Below are 21,582 nucleotides of genomic sequence, written 5' to 3' on the forward strand. Positions count from 1 at the left end.
CATAACTTGATCGTAATTATATAATTATAATACATTAGTATGATTTTCGATAAATTAATATATGATAATGTACAATTTGTAGAATATATAATGAGTAAAATAAGTAAATTTTATGAGGTCGGGATCAAGAATCAGAAGGTATGAGAAGGGAAGTGGTACTGGGTTAGGTCACAACATTCTAATGTGCATATACTTATAATAAAAATATATGCCTATTCTAGGAAAAATCAGGTTTATCCGTAAACGCTTTTTCTCTATACCTATAGTAATATATTATACTTAAACACGGAGAAGTTGCTCTTCGACTTAATGGTAGATACTTGCTTAATTAAGTCACCGTAATTAATGTATATTTGAATTCGACAATAAATCATTGGGTATTTAAAAAAAAACAATGCATATAAATAAAGAATGTAACAGAGATAATTATAGATAACGATTTATAATTTTTGGTTAAAAAATTAAAGTTCGAACGCTTATAAAAAATGAGTTATGATTTTTACTTTCTGTATTTATTAGTATTATTGTATGAAAAATATTTGAGAAACCTTGTATTTATTTTTCAAGGTTTGTTTCTCACGATAAAAAAAATATTATTTTATAAGGTCAAATAAAAACTAAAAAACTTGGAAATTTATAATGTCTATGAATAGCTCAAAAAGAGCCAAATATATTTTTCAAATTTAATCAGAAAATTATAAAATAAATATTTAGTGAACATTTAAAGATATGTGTTTTGTAGATTTCTGTTCACGAATTACAAAAAAACACACACACACACACACACACACACACACACACACACACACACACACACACAAAATTGATTTTTTGTTAATATTTCTGTTATTTTGGTTTTTCATGAGTTGTTTCTACAATCCTTTAAAATTTTTACTTTTGGCACTCTCATAATGTAGACTTGATTCAATGTTTACTAAAAACCTTTCTCAAGTTAATAATTTGTCATTGAGTTAATCACTGTATTATATGGGTTAAATTTTATTTCAATGATAAATCATTGTATACTCAAAATTATTTTAGCCTGGTAGTATATTTTAATAATATGATAGATTTACATTACTAATAATTTATTTTTCTATTTCAAGTCCTACAAATAATATTTTTAAATTACAAAAGAAAAACTGCTAAATAAATTTAAATACTTAATTTTGTCAATATTTGAATTTCAGACGTCAATAAAAAAAACAGTAATTATATATTGTTTAAATAATACTTCTTCTGAGAAATAAATAATATGTACAATTTCAATTCTTCCAAATTGAGAAAATTACTAAAAATTATCGTTTCCCCAAAGGTTAACTTAATCTAGTTTATCTAAGATTAATTTTCCACTTAGAAAAAATAATGCAGTTGGAAATCTAAATTTTTAACAGCTCCAAAAGTTGATGATAGATACAACAAAACATTCTTTATTATAAAACTAATAAATTCATCGTTACACAAAGAATCTAAAAAAAAAAAACATATAGTAAAACCAATACATTTATCATTACCTTAAAATCTTAAATCAAGAACGTTTATTTTATTTAATAATAATTAATATTAAACAATGGATAAGTTTCTACTTTTGTTCCCGATATTGTTAGAAAATTCGCACTAAAATTGCGTAAAACGTTTATGCATCCAATATTACTTATTTCAATTGAATACTCGCATCTATGAGTGTTTCTTAATTGTATAACTATATTAAAAATTTAAGAAAAGTTTAAGACGATAACTCAAAAGTCAGTATACATTTCTCCTACAACAAAAATAAAATAGGTACATCTATGTCAAAATGAACTGATTTTAGGATGGTTTTTGTAGATTTTGACGAAAATCACTTAACAAAATGTTATTTTAATGTACTTCATCAAATTTAAATACATGTTTTGTATAAACATTTTTTAGAATATTTCTAATTACTTCTCCGTAATTCATTAAAAAGCTAAACTAGACAATTTTTACTAATGAAAAAATTTAAAAACGGAGTTAATACGTTACTCATAAGGGCTTTAATTCGTTCCCCCTTAAAAAGACATAATAATATACTACTTGATCGAAATTTAAACGTTAATTAAGTGCTAAAAAATTATTTTTTTTTATCAAGCATAATATTCCTTATTAATTGCGATGGTCATTTCTATATTATATTCTACGCGTTGATGATTTAATGTCTAGGATAGTTACACCTAGATGCCAGCTACCCGTAATTAATATCCGCTGCAAGCTTTACAAATGTGTACAGCATAATTGCGTCTATAATTATTGCGTAGTTGCTAGCGCTCTTCATTTCGGGATTATACGTTACGATACATATAAATCATAAGACGCGGCCCGTTAAGTATAATCGTTTAAGTACTCGAGGAGATACGCAAACACATTTATATATTATACATATATACCGTTTTATATCACGGAATATGTTATATATATACATATATATATATATATATATAAATTATGTACACAAATATATCTGTATAATTATATTGTCGTTTTCTACGTGAGGCCAATTATAAGACCCTCGATGTTCCGGTAGTTCCATTTTACGAAACAAAATAATAATAATACTGAAATGTCTACATATCATGTATGTTTTCATCATTTGAATAAAATTACTTTATTTATTGCCACTGATATTATAATTAAATCGCATATACACATCTAAGTATAGAAAAATATCACCTTAAGTGTGTATTTAATAATTCCAAAAATTAGAATTTGAATAAAAATGCTTACTGTTAAAGCATAAAATGGAAATGAGTGGCGCACGCCCGTTGTGTAATAATATTATTATGTTCATTGTACAACGTATATTTTTCATTGTAATATAATGAAATAATTATGTATATCGGATTTATTATACTACATTTTCCGCAATTTTTTTTTTTTTTTTTATTATTTCACAGTCGAATGAAACATAAAAAATAAAGTGACGCAATATTCTAATCGCATGTCGTGATGTAAACGATAACAATAAAATTGTCAAAATTATCGTGCCGATATATGTATACGATAGCTGCTCGCCCGTGTTGTACGATGACATACCTACATATCATAATATTAAACAGAATTACAGATACCATAGGTATAATAATATCATTGTCGAGTACAACGATTCGCTGATCATTGAATACAGCAAAAACAAATATTCGGTTATTCGTGTCAAAAGACAATTTTTTATCCAATAGGTACCAATCATTATTATATACTGTTTTCATAATATGTAATCCAAATACGGTCTATACACTTTTATTCATGACGAACGTTTCGGCGCAGCCAGAGCACGTTAATATCTCAGTTTTAAATTACCTACCTATAAAATAAATTTAGTATTTACTAAAAATGTTACAACGTTATTCTAATATAATATAATCGTAACCGTCTCTATTTTTATTTTTTATACAATTTAATTTACGCAGTGCAATATCACGATATATGTTTTTATAGGTTTTTGGGTCATTTTCAGTCGGAGTTCACGTCAAAATTCCATTCAATATTCTAATACGAACAATATTTCAACTGCTTTATCGTTGGCAATAGGCATATTATATTATAATATTATTGCGACGACGTCGTACGATTCCGGTTTGTCAACAATGTGTGTCATAGGCGATATCTATAGGTATTTTATTATCACTTTTAGGCTGCGCAGTAGACTTCTTGAGGTCTGAAATAACTATATAAATACTAAATTATAATATTGTTATCACGTAAAGTCAATAAATGACGATAAAAAAAAAAAATAAATAATATTATACACAATATCTATAATCTATATACTATATACCTAAGATACCTTGATTATTGAACTAATATTGAATCTCATATATGTATATTGAATAATAATTGGCTGACAGTAATTTGTTTGTTATATTTTTAATATTTCATTATTGTTTCGAAAGAGTTACGTAAAAACCATAATTTCGTGTTATTTATTAAAATACGCATAATACTAGCCATAATTATTGAAAAAAAAGTGTTATATATTTCGAATTTCTGTTTTATTCTAGATTGTAACTATAAATGGCTAATTAGCTACGTATAAAAATGTATATTGTGTATGAAAATTAACAAACTTGTAACTACGACTTTATTCTGGCTACAAATTTAAAAGGATTGTTATGAAGTTAAAAGGAATCTAGAGCTTCAGTGTATTTACGAATTATACAAACACCAAGTTTCATTTATCATTCTGAAATAAAAATATATAATATTAAAGTAAAGTGGAACTAATAATGCTTGAAATGTAACTCGTTATTCGTATTCATTTGTATGCTCATAACACAAAAGACCGAATTATTATTGCTATTCTTATTAGCCTGAACGGCCATTCTTATAAAAAAAAAAACTAAAGCACAATATAACTCCGGTTCGTGTGTTTCATTCAATTTAATTGATTTAAAAAACTTGTTTGAAAACGATTTTATTGTTACGTTTTCACAAACAAAATATAAAATGTATAGAAAAGACGATTTGGTAAACAATATGTCTGCATTATTAATTATAAAACTATTTTTGAATAGTTATTGTTCAAATAACTAAATTAACCATTTTACTCCACATACAAAGTGATATTTTTATCGAGCATGAAGCAATATCGTATAACTTATAAGAGAATACAAGAAATTAAAAACGTATTTTAACATTTAATATTAAGAATATGACACATTGTTTATAGTTGTTGTTAGTTTAAAAACTAAAAATGCAGACAAGAAGGTAAATCTCTGTTGTACAATTATAGGTGTTGAGTGTACCAGATCATTAAAAAGGCCATTACATTAGTTTTATCATTTGATAAATTATTTATATGATTATTACGTTTCAGTAACAACTACTGACGATTTTTTTTAAATTATAAATTCCAACCCCATGTTTTAAGTAAAAAAAAATTCATACCACACAGGAAAAAATTGTTCTTTGATCTGTAATAGTTGTATAGTATAGAAGTACATATGAGAGAGTAGGAAAGAAAAACAAATTGTGTGTACTCTTTTTTTCATTAGTTTAAAGGTTCTAAGAAATTTGCTCCAAATTTAGTCAAAAATTGTCATGTCATTTGTAAGTTTATGTAAGCACAAATTGGAAATTTGTAAGTTCAGCCGTTTTTAGTTATCTACAAAAGTTAAAATCACGACTAACTCTCGTGAAACTTGGCCGTTTTATCATTTCAAAATTTTTGACTATATCAAATTATCCTGCTCAATTTCTAAATATTTATAAGCATTAAATTAAAAATTTATTAAAAACCAACAGTCTGGACCCAATAAAAAACCTTTTCAACTAAAAACTACACAGTGTACCAAAAAATTTTGGATATTTGCACAGATTTATTAAATTATAATTATTATTATTCTATATTATAACGTCTTGCCATTAAAATTTTGAATATTATAATATTGATATTAAAAATGACGTCTTCCTGTCTAGATTTCTATTGACTAGACTAATTGTATTCGTACTTATATTTTCGTAGCTGATATACGCATAACATAATATTATTATATCACGATATTTGAACCTTAACAAAATTTTGTTTTACAAAATTCGTAAGTCACAAAAATTTAAAAACTAAAAGTTTTTTGAAATAAGAAATTTATAAAATTTTCCATTTTTATAGCAAAGATGTGAAAATTTAATATATTGTTCCTCATAAGTATTGCATACTTTTACTAAAAAAATCTAAAAAATAAATATACACAATAATTTTTTTTAGTTGGACATATTTTAAACAGGGCTAGATCAAGGGAAGCTAGGGAGGGGGCTATAGCCCCAGGATGCAAAATGAAAGGGACCACAATGTACCAACTCGTTTTTTCCTGTATATTACGACATCAAATAAATAAAACATTTTTATAAATTTCAAATTTATACCATAATATAAAAACAGAATTAAAAATGCACTTTATCATCACCGAAACCCTATTACAGTGGCCGTCGCTTGTTGCGTTCAACTCGTAACTCGTTATCGTTGTTTTTGAAGGTGCTTCCCGATCTGCAGAATAAAAATAACCGTTTAATGAACAACACACTGGTATATCCAATCCACTGGGAAGGCTTCTTAATAATACATGAATACCTATAAAATTATTTTTAATTGCGTACTTTCGGCTTTCGACTTTCGTAGCCGCAGTATTGATTGTGTTAGCGTAGAGAGCACCACAATTTCTTGAGATTTCCGTCTGTATTTATTATTATTATATAAAACTACGTTTAAAAAAGTTTTATATTAATTTAATTGATCTATTAACTGTAAATTCATAATCATGTCATTCCGAAAACATGAATCTTATGCTTCAAAATGAAGAGCCCAGAAAAATAGAAAAGATTATGGAGCCAACATATCTAAATTGACAAATTTCTTTCAACATATTAAAAATCTTTCATTGAGACCGAAAATTACTGAAGTTGTCCAAGAAATAGATACAAACACTAATGAAGTAAATATAATATAATTAAATTGAAATATTTGATTATTATATTTATTTTAAATTCATTTTTAATGCTATTTAATATCTTATAAAATAAATATCGTTGTATGATGGATGATCCAAGGCTAACATCTCTATTAATACTATCAATAGAGTGTGAATTGGCTATGAATATTTCATTTGAAGAATTTAATAAGAAAATTGCGAAGCAAAGTAGGTACAGAAAAAAGTTTTTTTAAACATTAGTTGACTAACAAATATTAAGTACTGTTTTATTAGGTATAGTTAATATTGTGATAATATTATAGTATGAAAATATTCTATACTGTCTATAGTTATTTTAACTAATTTAAGATAAGAATCATAATTTATAAAAATCTAATTTAAGGTTTATCTTATTTTTGATTTAACACAAATTACAAAATCTAATTAAAAAAAAATGAACTTGTCTTAGATAAAATTGCCTCACCAAAAGTAATAGTCTTCCTTATATTATAACTATAATCCGGCCCTGATTTTAAATAATAATAAAATAGGTAACACCTATTTAAAATATTAAAAACTGAATAAATGTTATTAACTCAAACATACTTCCACCATTGTATTAAACAATAATATAAACCTAGGTAAACTGTGCCCACTCAATGATTGTGGCGCAATACTTACACTTTATTATAATAAAATAATATAATATTATAATATTATAATCTTGTATAAAAACTGATATTACCCTCAAATCTACACTAGTATTGTATTATAGTATTAATATATTATAATCTTCGTGCGCGTATTCATAATTACCAATGTGGTAATTTATACAAATCTTGTTTTAATAATATGAATAATATAACAAATTTAATTTTTTTCATAAATATTTTTTTCTAAGTATTACTTAAAATGATGTAAAAAAAAAGTGTTGTAAAAAATATAAAAAATAACCACCCTAAAATTAAAATAATCGCCCTGTTATAAAACTTTTATACAGAATATTGCCGGATTTATCTTCGATTTTTCTTCCGACGGCTAACCGATGAAGACATAATGTAATTGTAGAATGTATGAGTGTTCTCCACCATAATAATAATAGTGGTATTTTTCTAACGAAAACAGACACTTCAGTCTCAGTGATGACAAGGCTTTGGTGCTTTTTTTGTTTTGCTTTCCCACAGTAATACGCTTACTGCTGTAGTATATTTAAGCGGCGTATTATAATACACAGTCCTGCCTAGTCCACACTTAAGGCGTTGTCATGTTACGTCTATTGTGTTAGTCGTACCAAATGCGCGAGTCTATCACCACTCCAACGTCAAACGCAAAACGTCACGAAAAATAAACAAAAGTTCATTTTTATCCTTAAGGCGAGAAAAGAAAAGTATGATATCGCAAAAAAAAAAAAGGCCTAACCCGATTTATTTAGACGTATTCCACTCCATCCGGTTCGTTACACATATAAACACAACGGGTGTGACGACAAATGATCAATAATATCATACATTGAATTTTCCGAATGAACTATTTTATTATTGTATTAAGAAGTTTTATGTTTGTATTACGTTTGAATTCAAATAAGAATTTTTGATGGCCTTTCGAAGTCAATGACTAGAAACCTATAATCCCTCTATCGAACTGGAGCCTTTGAAATGAAACACTATAGTATTTTCCACTTGTAGATGTTAACAGCCGTTTACAGATTTTATTAACCAAACCCATTAACATGAAAATACAGATCTATATTGCTACAGGTAGTGTAATACTAAGATTTTAATAAAATTTTGTATGAAACCGTTTATTAAACAAAAAGCTACAATAGATTTATTTGGTTTTAATGTATTTATGATAGATTTTATATAACAACTAGTAATATTAAATAATACAATATTTAAGCTGAAGACAAAAATGTAACTTTTATATTTATATTTGAAGTTTTAATGAAAAAATATAGTTTTTTTAAACTGTTAACATTTTCATTATTCTTACTCAACTTAACCTTATTTAACAGACCGTTAAAATCGTAACTTATTAATATTAAACAAAGAAACTGAAAAAAATTTAGTTTTGTTAAAAATATTTTAAAATATAATGAAACTCAATCTTTTTTTTTTTTTTTGACAATATTTTGTCATCTAAACTTTTTGTGTTAAGGACTTATTAATTCTAACATTAATACAAATTCAATAGATACTTGATACATTTACAAAAACTTTATCATAACAGGGACAAATTCAAAAATTTTCCAAGGGGGGAGCATATAATAAACAGTAATATATATAGGTAATTTGAACTTATGTTATAGTATCTTATTTTTATTTTATTTGGGGGTTGCCACCTTTGCCCCCCTTAGATCCACCCCTGAATCATACAAATATAGCAAACAAATTATTATTAATTTTTGCATAATCCTTTATTGTGTATAGATACATAATGTCTATACATATTATTATTTCCTGAATTATTATCGTGCCGTTTACGTTTGTATTTATACTGTAATTCTACAAAATCACAATGTCCAGTGATTACTGGGTGAAAGTTATTAACGAAATGCATCCAACAATTATTAATCCCAAACTTAGGTATCTAAATAATTAATTAAATATTATAGTTCCAATAAATTACTAATTAGGGTCATGCAAACGCGATAGACTACCACTTTGCCGTTATGTTTATGCCATTTATGAAGCTCATTTATGATACACTGATATCCATCAAAATGTATAATAATATTACGTCTTATTCAGTTATTAATCATTGTTATTATTCACTTATATTTTTTAATATACATTAAAATATGTATATATTTATAATAATATTTATGTATAATATACATAATATTGTATATATGAATACGCGTACATCGTGTTTCATTCGTCTGTAGTGTTATCAGTATCACGGAATCCTATACCATACAGGAATAACTATTCCTGTTGAAATACTTATTTTTGATTACTTTACAAAATATTTGATGATAATCGTTTGGTCTGTGATATACTATGTGTAAACTGAAGTAGTTTCATCGGCGTAATGCTACCAGACCATCGATATACAGTAAAATAAACATTTTGTTTTTGTACAATAACATTTTATTTAAATTTACGTTATATTTTTATCTGTGTAACCAAGTGCCAAATTATTAACATCAAAATCCTCCAACATTACCCTACTTGGTATTAATCTGTCACTAAAATATTTATACACTATACCAGAGATAGACAATGTTTTATAGTCATTAGCAGAGTACCGCGTAACATATACGTCGTTTTAAATCAGCAACATAAAATTTAAATGCTTGAAAATAAAGAGACAATACTACATTAGCCGATTTGGGAATAATTGAAATCCAATAAAAATTGAATCAAATAATTTAATGCATTGATTTTAAGGTACGAATTTTTATTTGTATTGAAACACCTTTAAATTTGCATAGAATTTCAATTGTTAAGTTAACTGAGCGATAAAAATTAATAAAACGTGACACTGTCTCGTTTTGTATTATTATTGTTATTTCGAAATGATTGACCTATTTATTATTTATTTTTTCGTTTAAATACTATTCCAAATCATGATATTCTGAAAGATATTTCCAAAGATAAAAAGTATAGTTACGAGTTTATTAATTTTACTTCAAAATTTTACTTGATCGAAATAAGTACACAAACATTTTTAAGCCTTTTGATATTAAATTATTTATTAGTTTCAGAAAATAATTACAAACAAACTGTAAATTACTTGTAAAAATTAATGTACTCGTATTTCAATAATACGAGTATATTAATAACGTTGATAAATTTTTAACCTCGTGCTGTCAAATTGAATTGAAATAAGTTTTTTTCTTTTGGAAAAAAAGTAAAAGATTAACAAGAACCCATTCATTACTGGAAGTCGACTGATAACAAACTAACATTATATTTTCTTAAAATTACTGCAATAGTATAAACAATAATATGTATACTAGCAAAAATAATGTGATTTTTATCATAGTATTTAAAGCCAAAAGGTATTCAAGCCAAAAAATAAAAATAAAAAAACAAGACTCCTCCAAAAATAAAATAATGAAAAAATCCCAATCCTTTAAGTGAGTAATAAGTATTATACTCTATGCATTAATGCAAAATGTAGATATAGCTGATTCCAGTAATCCATTATTTATTTTAACCATATTGATTATTGTGAGAAATTTATATATTTTATTATTTTACCTAGTTATTATAATTTTGTTTATAAGTACTAATAGTAAGCGACATGTTTTCCTAGTTATTTATGTCTTACAGGTGTGTGCCGTGTGGTAACGCATCCGTTGAGATAGTGTTGTGCTGAAAAATGTATAGAGGTTCTGTGAAAAAAAAAGAATTCCCCAGAATATGCCAAAAATACGAACGTGGCCTCTAAGCTTATCGCAGTCACTTGCAAAAAGTAATAAATTATATCTATCTGTACCCACTATCGGAGAGTAGCAACATAGTTAGTTTAGGTGTTACGTTAGGAAAATGCATCATACTTGTACATGGCATTATACAGCTTAGCCTTAAAACGCAAAGTAACAATATGACGTACATGTGTGGAACACCCCTTCTCCCACGTCACAATTTTCACAACTTTTTTTTTAAGTATATACACACGTTATTTTTGAAATTTGCTTACTTTAATTTAAACATGGTCCATAGATAATAACATATAAACTGCATTTAAACTGCGGGTCATTCATATTTTTCCATGAACTTCTTAGTGCCAATTTTATTAAAAAATAAATAAATTTTACCTGTGATAGTTCAAAGTACACTGTACTTTTATTAAAGAAAAAATATGTTGATATTATATTGTTAAACCTATCGTTTTGTCTCATCCTCTCACTGTTTATGATCTGTATACTTGTATAGTATGTACAAGTAGTATGTTATGTTCTTCTAATAATACTGTCTTCAAATTTCTCTCTACTCGCTCAGTCCATATTTTTGTACAAACATTTTGAAAAAATGATATAATTTGTTAGTCACTTTTTTATCGTTTTATTCTGAGTAATAAAAACAATAACAGTATTACAGATAACATCGACATTACAGTATTGTTCTAGATTGTTGAGAACACTACAAGGTTAGTGTGTCATCCGCTACGTGAAATTATAAAACACATAAAATACAAAAAATACATAAATACATAAATAAATAAATATATATTATATTATTTGTCTAAAAATTTTGATTTACACACATATAATTTATCAACTCATCAAGTAATCATAATAATATATATACACATTACACACGTTGTCTATTATTTCTTCATGCTTTAGCACTGTAAACTCAAGAAGATAATATGATTTAATTACTTTCTCCGATTTAATGGTTTCTAAAATCATTATGTCATTAAGATTCATTAAGACAATATTAGTATAATTAATATAATCCAATTTGTTTTATTATGATTCAAAGTATTGTTTTTGTTTTCCCGATTTTTTATTGAAAAATTTATTTTTAGATAGATATAATCTAATATGTCATATCTATAATACCTATAAATTATCTAACAAAAAATAAATAAGATAAAAAAAACATGTGATACAAAAATTGACATTGGGTGGGCAATAATTTTTCACGTTTTCCATATCATTAATTATTTTCTTCCGTTAATTACATAGGTAGAATTAATATAAATTTATTTATGTCAACATTTTATAACAAGCAGATCTATATATAGAATGTGCCAAGGTGAGATATTTCCGTGCATACCCATAGGGTGAACTTAAGAGTTTGTAATTACTTACATTTTATTTTGTATTGAACCAACTATAATTATTATAAAAGTATGATATTATAAACGTGTTTTGTTTTATTTATATAGTATCGTCAATCTGTAGGTGAAAATTTAAAAACTTGAATAATTAAAGTGTGGGATTGGATATTCTATAAAATCTTTTTTTATACAAATAATGCCTCGGAAAAATGATTAAGGCATTACGCAGAACGTAGCACATGGCTGATTAAGCCGTTAAAACCGACAACTTCTAACTTTTTACACTATAAACAAGTTATAATCAAACACCACCGTAATAATAATATATTTAATGCAATAACATTTTAAAGTTTTAATATTGTAATATTATTTAGTAATTTTTGTTGTTCATTAGTTTTATCAAGGTTAAAATGAATAGTACGTCAAATACATATTCATTTCTTAAAAATAACCAATATTTATTAATATAAATAAGTGGTACATGAGTATGTACCAGGTACCTATATATAAGTATATTTATCATTTTTACTAAAAGTGTTCCAAACAAATGTGTAAATAGTTAATAATAGTTATTATTATATTTTTTTACATTTACAATTTTCATTAATTGGTAATGAAGGAACAACACTGGAGGAGAAGGAAGGTAAAAGAGAGTTTTCCGGCAAGCTAAAACTCAAAATATGGCCGTTTATAGGTAAACAAATTATCAATATTCAATATCTACTTATTAAGTTAATTTTATCTATTTTAATATAGTGATAAATGCATTTTTATTTCTTAGTGTTTTAAAATAATAAAAAATACTTAAGTCAAACAATAGTTTAAAAAAAAAATAGTACACAATTACGAGAATAATTTAATAACATTTTTTTTTTTATTTTATTTTTTTTTATTTTTACAAGTAATATACAATCTGTATCAAAATTTAATAACATGATCGAGAAATTGTAATACGGCGACAACAGTAGTGATAATAACAACAACAAAAAACAGACAAAAATATTCTTCAAATAGATGTCATAAATACAATTTTTGAAATTTTTCCAAATCTAATACTTCACTAATCTTTTATCGATATACTTTATTATGCTATGTATTTTTTTTGTTAGTGCATTACGTATTTATTAGTGCGTTTTTTTGTGTTTTTTAGGTAATAAATGCATTTAAGTTGTTAGGACAACAACATCTGGGCTTTACACAGATTTATATATGATGAAATAATTATGACACAGATAATTGTAAACACAATTATATACCTAAATAGTGTACTTTTATTCGAGTTTCTATCGTGTATTTATAATTTATGTAATATATGAATAATTATTACTCCCCTTCATAACTCATTTTCATGCTAGAATTGATTCTCTAGAATATGACATTATTGTACTTAATCAGTGAAAGTATTACAATATAATAACAGATTTTAAAGATTATTGTAAAAGTAAGATTATAATATATTCTTAAATTAAGCTAATTTAAAATCAATTGTTGAAACTCCAAATTGAGTCTTATTTATTATTGATATAACACATGTATAATACGTCTCTGCTAAAACAAATAAAATAACTGTATAATAATATGAACAACTCCATAAATAAATATAGTTGAAACTTATTCAATATAATATTACAACTCATAATGATTGATAATGAAACGATATTCCTCAGCGCCGTTATGCACCTGTTTTGCCTTTACACTACGCCGTGTTACATACTGACAAAAACCGATTCTATGTGAAAATTCAGATTACTTAAATTTGTATACGACCTTTAAAAAAAAAAATAGGTTTAGATAATTTAAAAACGTAATCACATTATCAAAGTAATTTTTCATTTAAAATTAATATATTTAATCAATTCATAATCTTAGAATAAAAATCGATCATTGTGAAAATTATACAATTAATATTTTAGTAGGTAACGAAAAGGAATGCATTGCGCTCTCTAGTGATTTGATTATGATATATCGTTAGACCACCGAGGTACAACAGCCACCACCGTGATGCACCACATGATAACATTATAAAGAATGGATAATTTATAAAATATGTATTAAACTTATTCTATTAAAATTATTTTTTTATGACGTGATAAGTGTAAATCATGATTGGGACATCACATTTAATCACAAAAAATAAATGTATCTTAAAATACACATAAACCGTTACATAAAAATATTAATATGCTAAATAGCAAATAATAATATGTGAAATTCGATCGTTATTTTTTTGTCCAGCATATCTGAGTAAGTTTACTTATTTTATATTAAATGTCTAAAACATAATTAATTTTATCAAAAAATTAAATTAATATTTTTAATAAACTTAATTGTTCTTAATAATATTTTAAGATAAGCAAAACAAATTAATCAAATACGTATTTATATCATATTTAATAAAAAAAAAAATAAATAAGTAGCTTTGTGGAAATTTGAACATATTTAATAAAGTAAATTATGAAAAGATAATGGATCGATGTCCTTTTTTTATAAAAAAATCACATTAAACTTTATGTATTTTGAATCAGTAGTTTCGGAAACCGCCACGAATAAAAATAACGGACTCTCTTTTAAATATTGTTATAATAGATACCTTTTTTCTTTTCCTATGTATCCGAAAGCAAAGGAGACTCTTTATTTAATGACGTATACAAATTAAAAAAAGTAGCGAACTACATACAATGTACATTATACATAATACAAATAACGCATTGAGTGATTTCAGGTTATACTGCATCATCATAACGTTACAAAATTTTAATAGATATCCATATATTTTTTAGAATGCTCTAGTAAGAAATGCATTTAAGTATATCACACAATTATGCAACGGTATTAGTTTAGCTGCACAGAAATGTAAACTGCACACTATATTACGAGTATCTAAACGATCTAAACGATATTGTTTCAACAACTTATAAATTAATATAATAATATAATACCTTGATATGAACAAAATGCTATACATTAAACACATTTTAGTCCTTCAAATGATTTTGGCTATAACCAACTTTTGTTAATTTTATTCAATAATTTTGTTTTTTATTAATTTTTTATGAATTAATACTATTCGTCATCATTGTTAATTATGTATATTAATTATTTAATTTAGATTAGAATTTAAATTGATAGACTTAACATTTTTTTAAAGTAAATTAATATATCTGTGAGTTGACGTAAAAAAAGATTTAAAAGGGTCCTAATTGGTGCAATTTACATATAGGTACCAGTGAATAACTCACACCCTCATTTTATTTCGACGATATAGTTTCAAGCCTTATTTTTTAACGAAATTCAACTCTAAAATCACATCTCACGTTTTCATCTAGACCATCTTCTTAAAATGAACTTTAATAGGTTTTAAATTTTTACTATTATTATTTTTATAAATCATTTTTTTCAATAAATATTATGCGTGCCAATAATATAATTTTAATATTGAAAAATGCCTAATAGTTGATCTTAAGACAATTGGGTTTGATAGTAAGTATATTTTTCATTTTCATTTTACGCAACCTTATTAGTTATGTAAAACTAGTTTATAATATTGTATTCAATTAGTATTAAATTCAACTAGTAAAGAAATAAGCTTTAAACTTCATCCAATAATAAATTTATGATATATCAAATTATTATGTACCTATAGATACAAATACATTTATAAATATCGTTCTGTTAAGATCATTCGGTGAGTTACATGACGTGTAATGTGATAACTATATTCTATATAATATTAAAGTTTGACGTGTATATTTTGAAAATAATTTTACTGTAAAATTATATTATATAATAGTTTATTCAAATCTATACCTTTGAAAAGCAATTACAAAGTTGTTTTACGTTAGTACCATCATTGATAAATGCATATTTACTTTTTATCTCATTTCGAAAAAAAATAAATGATCCAAACGTGGATCACTAAATCATGTATAAGAGATCATTATTCCATTATTATGCCATTAAATGTTTAATAATAATAGTTCTTGAAACCCAACATGAGCGTTTTATAATAATGTTGTATACTATAAGTTTTTAGATGTATATTTATATATTATTGTATAATATAACTTATAACTGACAAATAACTGAAATATAACATTCCAATATACTAATCAATACATTTTTAATATTTTTTTATTTTCCTATTTGGGATTAATGAAGCCGTAAATAGAGATCCTCCTATTAAAATATGTGATGATTCAGTAAACGAGGATGGATGTGACGAAAAGTTAAAGTTATATACAGATACTGCTTCCCAGCAAGGTAATTATTTTCGTTTGTTTTTTTTTTTTTATCAATTTTGACTAAATATTGGATAAGTTGAAAATAACTTTTCATGAAACAAGTAAAGAAGTCATACTTATTACAGTCAATACGAAAGAGTAAACAAATTCAAATATTTATTTTTAATAATAGTTACATAATAACAAAACTATGATTGCTATAAAGATAAGTAATAAATCATCACAACCACACACTGTTCGATATAACTCTTAAGTTACCGGCTGCTTAATATAATAACACAAATGTGAGTGTGTGATAAGATTAACAGTTAGACGAGTTTGTCAGTTTCGTATTATTTAAGTAAATATTATTATTACGTATAATTATTACGGTCTGATAAAATCATTCGGTGAGTTACATGACGTATGTGATAACTATTCTATGTAAAATTTAAAAAATCTCAAATATAATTTTTTTAGTTGTTTTAATATAAAAATTTGAATAATTTGACTATTAAATTCTATTATACATTAGTTCATTGAAATCTATACCTTTGAAAAATAATTACAAAGTGATTTTTCGTTAGTACCACCGTTTATTATTGATAATTGCATAATTACTTTTTATCACATTTTTAAAAAAAAAGTAAATTTACCAATAATAGTGGAATACTAAATCATGTGTACCATTAGTTAGTTTTAAGGTCATTAAATGTATAATGATAATTGTTTATGAAACCCGACATGAGAATTTTATTATTATAATAAAGTATACTTGTATTATTTATACTAATAAAATGCAAATACATTACATTGCTGGTTAATCAATGGTATCCGTATCAGTATACCTATTACCTGAAACGTAGTCACCAAATAAATTTCCATAACATATATTTTTATTTTATGAATTGTGTGGTAATTGATTGTGTGTTAGTGATAATAATAAAAAATTGGCTATTTCAGATGATCACGAACCTTTACTTAATCGTGCATCACAAAATCTTAATGAAAAAATAACAAATGAAAGTAAGTTTTTAAATGTATGATTTTAAGCTACGTCTCCCTGTTTATGATGTGTTAACGTAATACCTTTTTAGTTTTTCGTATTCACTCCATTACATACTAATAACAATATTTTAAATACTCTTCTTTACTCGTTAATACGTTTATCGTTTATGATAATTCATGCATGTACTAATTACGATATAAGTTGTGTATTTCAACTTAATGTACCCGCTTAATGTACTTAATTTAGTAACTAAAATATGAATAACAAAAATGGTAATTGAATGAGTAAAACAAATGTAAGGAAAAAAGGGAAATTAAAATTAAAGAGAATAATTTTAAAAATTAATATGATAAGAAATAATAGAATGATAGTTCGTTATTTATTTTATTTTACAATCTTCTTGATTTATAAACAATAATGACACTGACCTATAACATATCAATACTATATAGTATATACTAATCAATACATTTTAAATATTTTTCTGTATTTTTCTATTAGGTATTAATAAAGAGTCTAAAAGTGAAATATGCAATCATTCAGTAAACAAACTTGGACGTAAAAAAAAAAAGGAAAACACTGATCCTCTACCAGGTAAGTAATTCATTATTTTTTATCAAGTTTAACCAGAAATTTGATTAGTTAAAAAAACGTTTCATGGAACAAGTCATGAAGTAATACTTCCGATACGAAAGAGTAAAAAAATTCAAATACCTACTCGTATTTATATTTAAGTAATAGTAACATAACAACAAAATTAACGATGACGAATTGAGTGTGAAATGAGGATGCTTTATACTAATAAAACACAGAACACATTGCATTATTGGTTTAAAAATAGCATCAATGTAACAGACGAAGTCACCAAAAAAAGGTCCAAAAAATAAATTTTTATTTTATGAATCGTGTGGCAATTGAACATAAATTAGTGATAATGATAAAAAAATTGGCTATTCCAGGTGATTTTCCGGATGATCGTCAACTTTTTCTAAATCATGCATTACAAGAACTTAATAATAATATAAAAAAGAATAATGATGAAAGTAAGTTTTTAGATGTATTTGTATATATTGTATAATATAACTTTTCACCGACCTATAACTGAAGTATAACATTCCAATATAGTTACTAATTAATACATTTTTAATATTTTTTTTCTATGCTTTCATTAGGGAAAAAAGAAGATCCTCTTTTATGTGATGATTCAGTAAACAAGGACGAACAGTTTTATACAGATACTGGTTCTCTGCCAGGTAAGTATTTTAGTTTGTTTTTTTTTTTATCGATTTTTACTAAATATTGGACAAGTTGAAAATAACCTTTCAAGTAAAAAAGTCATATTTATTATAGTCGATACGAAAGAGTAAAAAATCTTAAATATTTATATTTTTACTAATTGTTAATAAGTGCTTAATTTATTTCTATGAGGATAAGTAATAAATTATCAAAACCATATACTATTTGATATAAATTTTAAGTTACCGGCTGCTCAATATAATAACACAAATATAAATATGTGATAAGATTAACAGTTAGACGAGTTTGTCAGTCTCTGTATTATTTCAGTAAATATTATTATTACGTATAATTGTCTTAAGAATGCATATACATTTATAAAACTGTTAAAACAATTTTGAAACGCTTAAAATAGTTTGCTCATTGTTTAAAATAAATAAGATTTTTTTATTAGAGTTGAAAGACTTTTATTCAACATTTTAATTAAGCCAATCATTTTATTTAATGTAGATTTCATAGTTTGACATATCGGTCTAATAAATTCATTTTTAAGTATATAGGCATTTGATGCATCCTAAAAATAATAAAATAGTTATTTTTATTATATTAGAGATATAAATGTTTCGATGAAAAATATTTCCCAGTACTAATTATCAAAAATTATACTTTTTAGCTTATATAAACGAGTACTGCGATGATTTAATACAAACAAAATATAATGGTAACCAATATTCGTTGATCTTGCTATCTATTCTTATACTAGTTATATTTATCTAAAAAAACAATTCATAGAATTTGAAGTATTAATAGTTTTATAGTATATTTAGATAGTAATATTTGTATATTGTATATTTTTTTATTATTTATTAAATATAAAATATGACACAAGTTGATGAAATCATATTAATTTTTTAATTTCTTTACACTGCCATTTAGGACTCCATTGCAATATTGTGAATATCTCTGTTAGTATATACATACTATTTGTACATAAAATTTCAAATCTTTTACTATTTATAAGAAAATATTAATCATACCGTTTTATTACACTAAATAATTAAGGATTCAAAATGTAAATTATAATTTTTAAATTTTGTTTCGATAAAAATTAAATTTTAAAAACAATTATTATCGCAAAAATGTAATCTTTATAAAATGTATTATCAAAACAAAAAATTTATTTGTACATAACACCTTCTTACCTTATTCTGTACCTAGTTGATCCTAATATAGAAGGTAATGTTAACAATTTAAATTTAAAATACAACTTAAGAATTAAGATTTAGAATTTATTAAAAATCATAAGTTGTATAGCAATAAATTCAATAATGTACTTATATTTTTATTTTATAGAATATACATTAGAAAATTTAAATGGTAATTTATTTTTATAATTTTAAATACAAAATAAATTATGGTAGCTTAATTAATATTAATTGTCATTTACTTCTAAGACTTAGAGTCTAAGTCGACACTAACGTAGTTGCCATGAAAAGTAAATTGATTAAATGGAATAAATATCTAAAAAGTGGGTACCAGTTATATGTATAATAGGTTACCTTATAAAGTGGATCACTATATTGTGGGTATATTTATTTTTTTATTGTATACAAAAAATTATTCTGAATGGTGATGGACTATCAGTCTATAAAATCACTAAATATATTTCATGTTATATTTTAGATTCTGAGCGAAAAAATGAATGTATTGTCGTATTGATTTTGTAATGAAAATGTGTGGGGTACTAGAAATGTTTTCTATTTTAGAAGTGGTTTCTGGTAATAAATCGGATCAAGTAGGTTGAGTCAAGAGTAAAAATTCACAACACTTTTCTTAGTAAACCAGGGATTTTATCGTTGATTCGGTTTTCAACAAAAATAATTTCTTTATTGATTACTACTTTACTTATTTTATGGTAAAGTGGTATTGACTCAAAAGTTTATAACACTTATGTAATAAGTATGGGAAATATATATTTTATATTATCATAACAATTAAATACTACTAATAATATAATAAATACAATGTTTTTGAAAAAAATTTAATAATATTAATAGTAAAATTAATTAATTTAATAGCAACATCAATATGAAAATATAATATGATGAAATATATAATATACTTATTAATTATTACGATAAGCTGATGATCGTCTACGCTCAAAATCTTCTTTCGTATACAATTATATATCATTGAATTCAAAACACATCCAATTCAGGTACTCATTTGCTATCTACTAAGCAGCAGAGCGGTTTACTCATTATTCAACTCATTTACTCAACTTCTTTTAATTCACCATTTTTTTAACCAAGCATAAAATTGATAATTTTATAATTTTTTTACGTAATTAAATTAATAAACCAATACTCATTATTTACATGTGTGTATTTAATTCTATAAACAATTATTTATTCAAATTCATAAATATGTATTTATTATTTATTAATTATAAAAAAAATACAAATTGTCCTTAACAAAAAAATAATAAATACTAATAGATAAGTTTTACTAAAAAAAGAAAATACTAAAAATACCTACTACCTAATAAAATTGTAAATATTTTTTTAGAGATGGCAAAGATATACTTTGATCAAGAAAAATCCATAATTGAACGCGAAAGGAACAAAAGTATGTACTTTTAGTTACTTATATAACCGAATTAATGAAAATTTCCTAGAGTTGAGAATCAGTTGACTTGAAGGCTACATAATAGTAGCGGATGAACTGTTTCGACAAAAACTATAACACAACAATTGTGCACACGATTTCGTAATCAAAATGTTAAGCTGCGGACATCAAATCAATAAAAATCATATTGAGTTGGGGACACAAATATTTCTTTTTAACATCTTTTCAAGACTTAGAACAAGCTACAAAAATATAAAATAATAATTGATAAGTGGGATCATTTATGTCTTGTAAAAGGGCAATCGATTTTTCTATTTTTTTACTGAGGGTA

The 21,582-nt window shown here is 24.6% G+C and overlaps 1 protein-coding gene across 1 annotated transcript in view; it reads left to right on the plus strand.

Moving 5' to 3' along the window:
• Positions 1-12,771: 12,771 nt before the first annotated feature.
• The window catches only part of LOC126551093 (uncharacterized), a 79,272-nt gene continuing 70,461 nt past the window's right edge, over positions 12,772-21,582 (plus strand). The window contains exons 1-10 of the mRNA XM_050203860.1: positions 12,772-12,801; positions 14,920-14,947; positions 15,612-15,638; positions 15,802-15,843; positions 16,317-16,418; positions 17,342-17,404; positions 17,889-17,981; positions 18,347-18,430; positions 18,560-18,640; positions 21,192-21,251. Coding sequence (XP_050059817.1) covers positions 12,772-12,801; positions 14,920-14,947; positions 15,612-15,638; positions 15,802-15,843; positions 16,317-16,418; positions 17,342-17,404; positions 17,889-17,981; positions 18,347-18,430; positions 18,560-18,640; positions 21,192-21,251 — 610 coding nt within the window. The remainder of the gene's footprint in view (positions 12,802-14,919; positions 14,948-15,611; positions 15,639-15,801; positions 15,844-16,316; positions 16,419-17,341; positions 17,405-17,888; positions 17,982-18,346; positions 18,431-18,559; positions 18,641-21,191; positions 21,252-21,582) is intronic.

This window comes from Aphis gossypii, chromosome 3 (genome assembly GCF_020184175.1).
Source record: "Aphis gossypii isolate Hap1 chromosome 3, ASM2018417v2, whole genome shotgun sequence".
Taxonomy (NCBI): domain Eukaryota; kingdom Metazoa; phylum Arthropoda; class Insecta; order Hemiptera; family Aphididae; genus Aphis; species Aphis gossypii.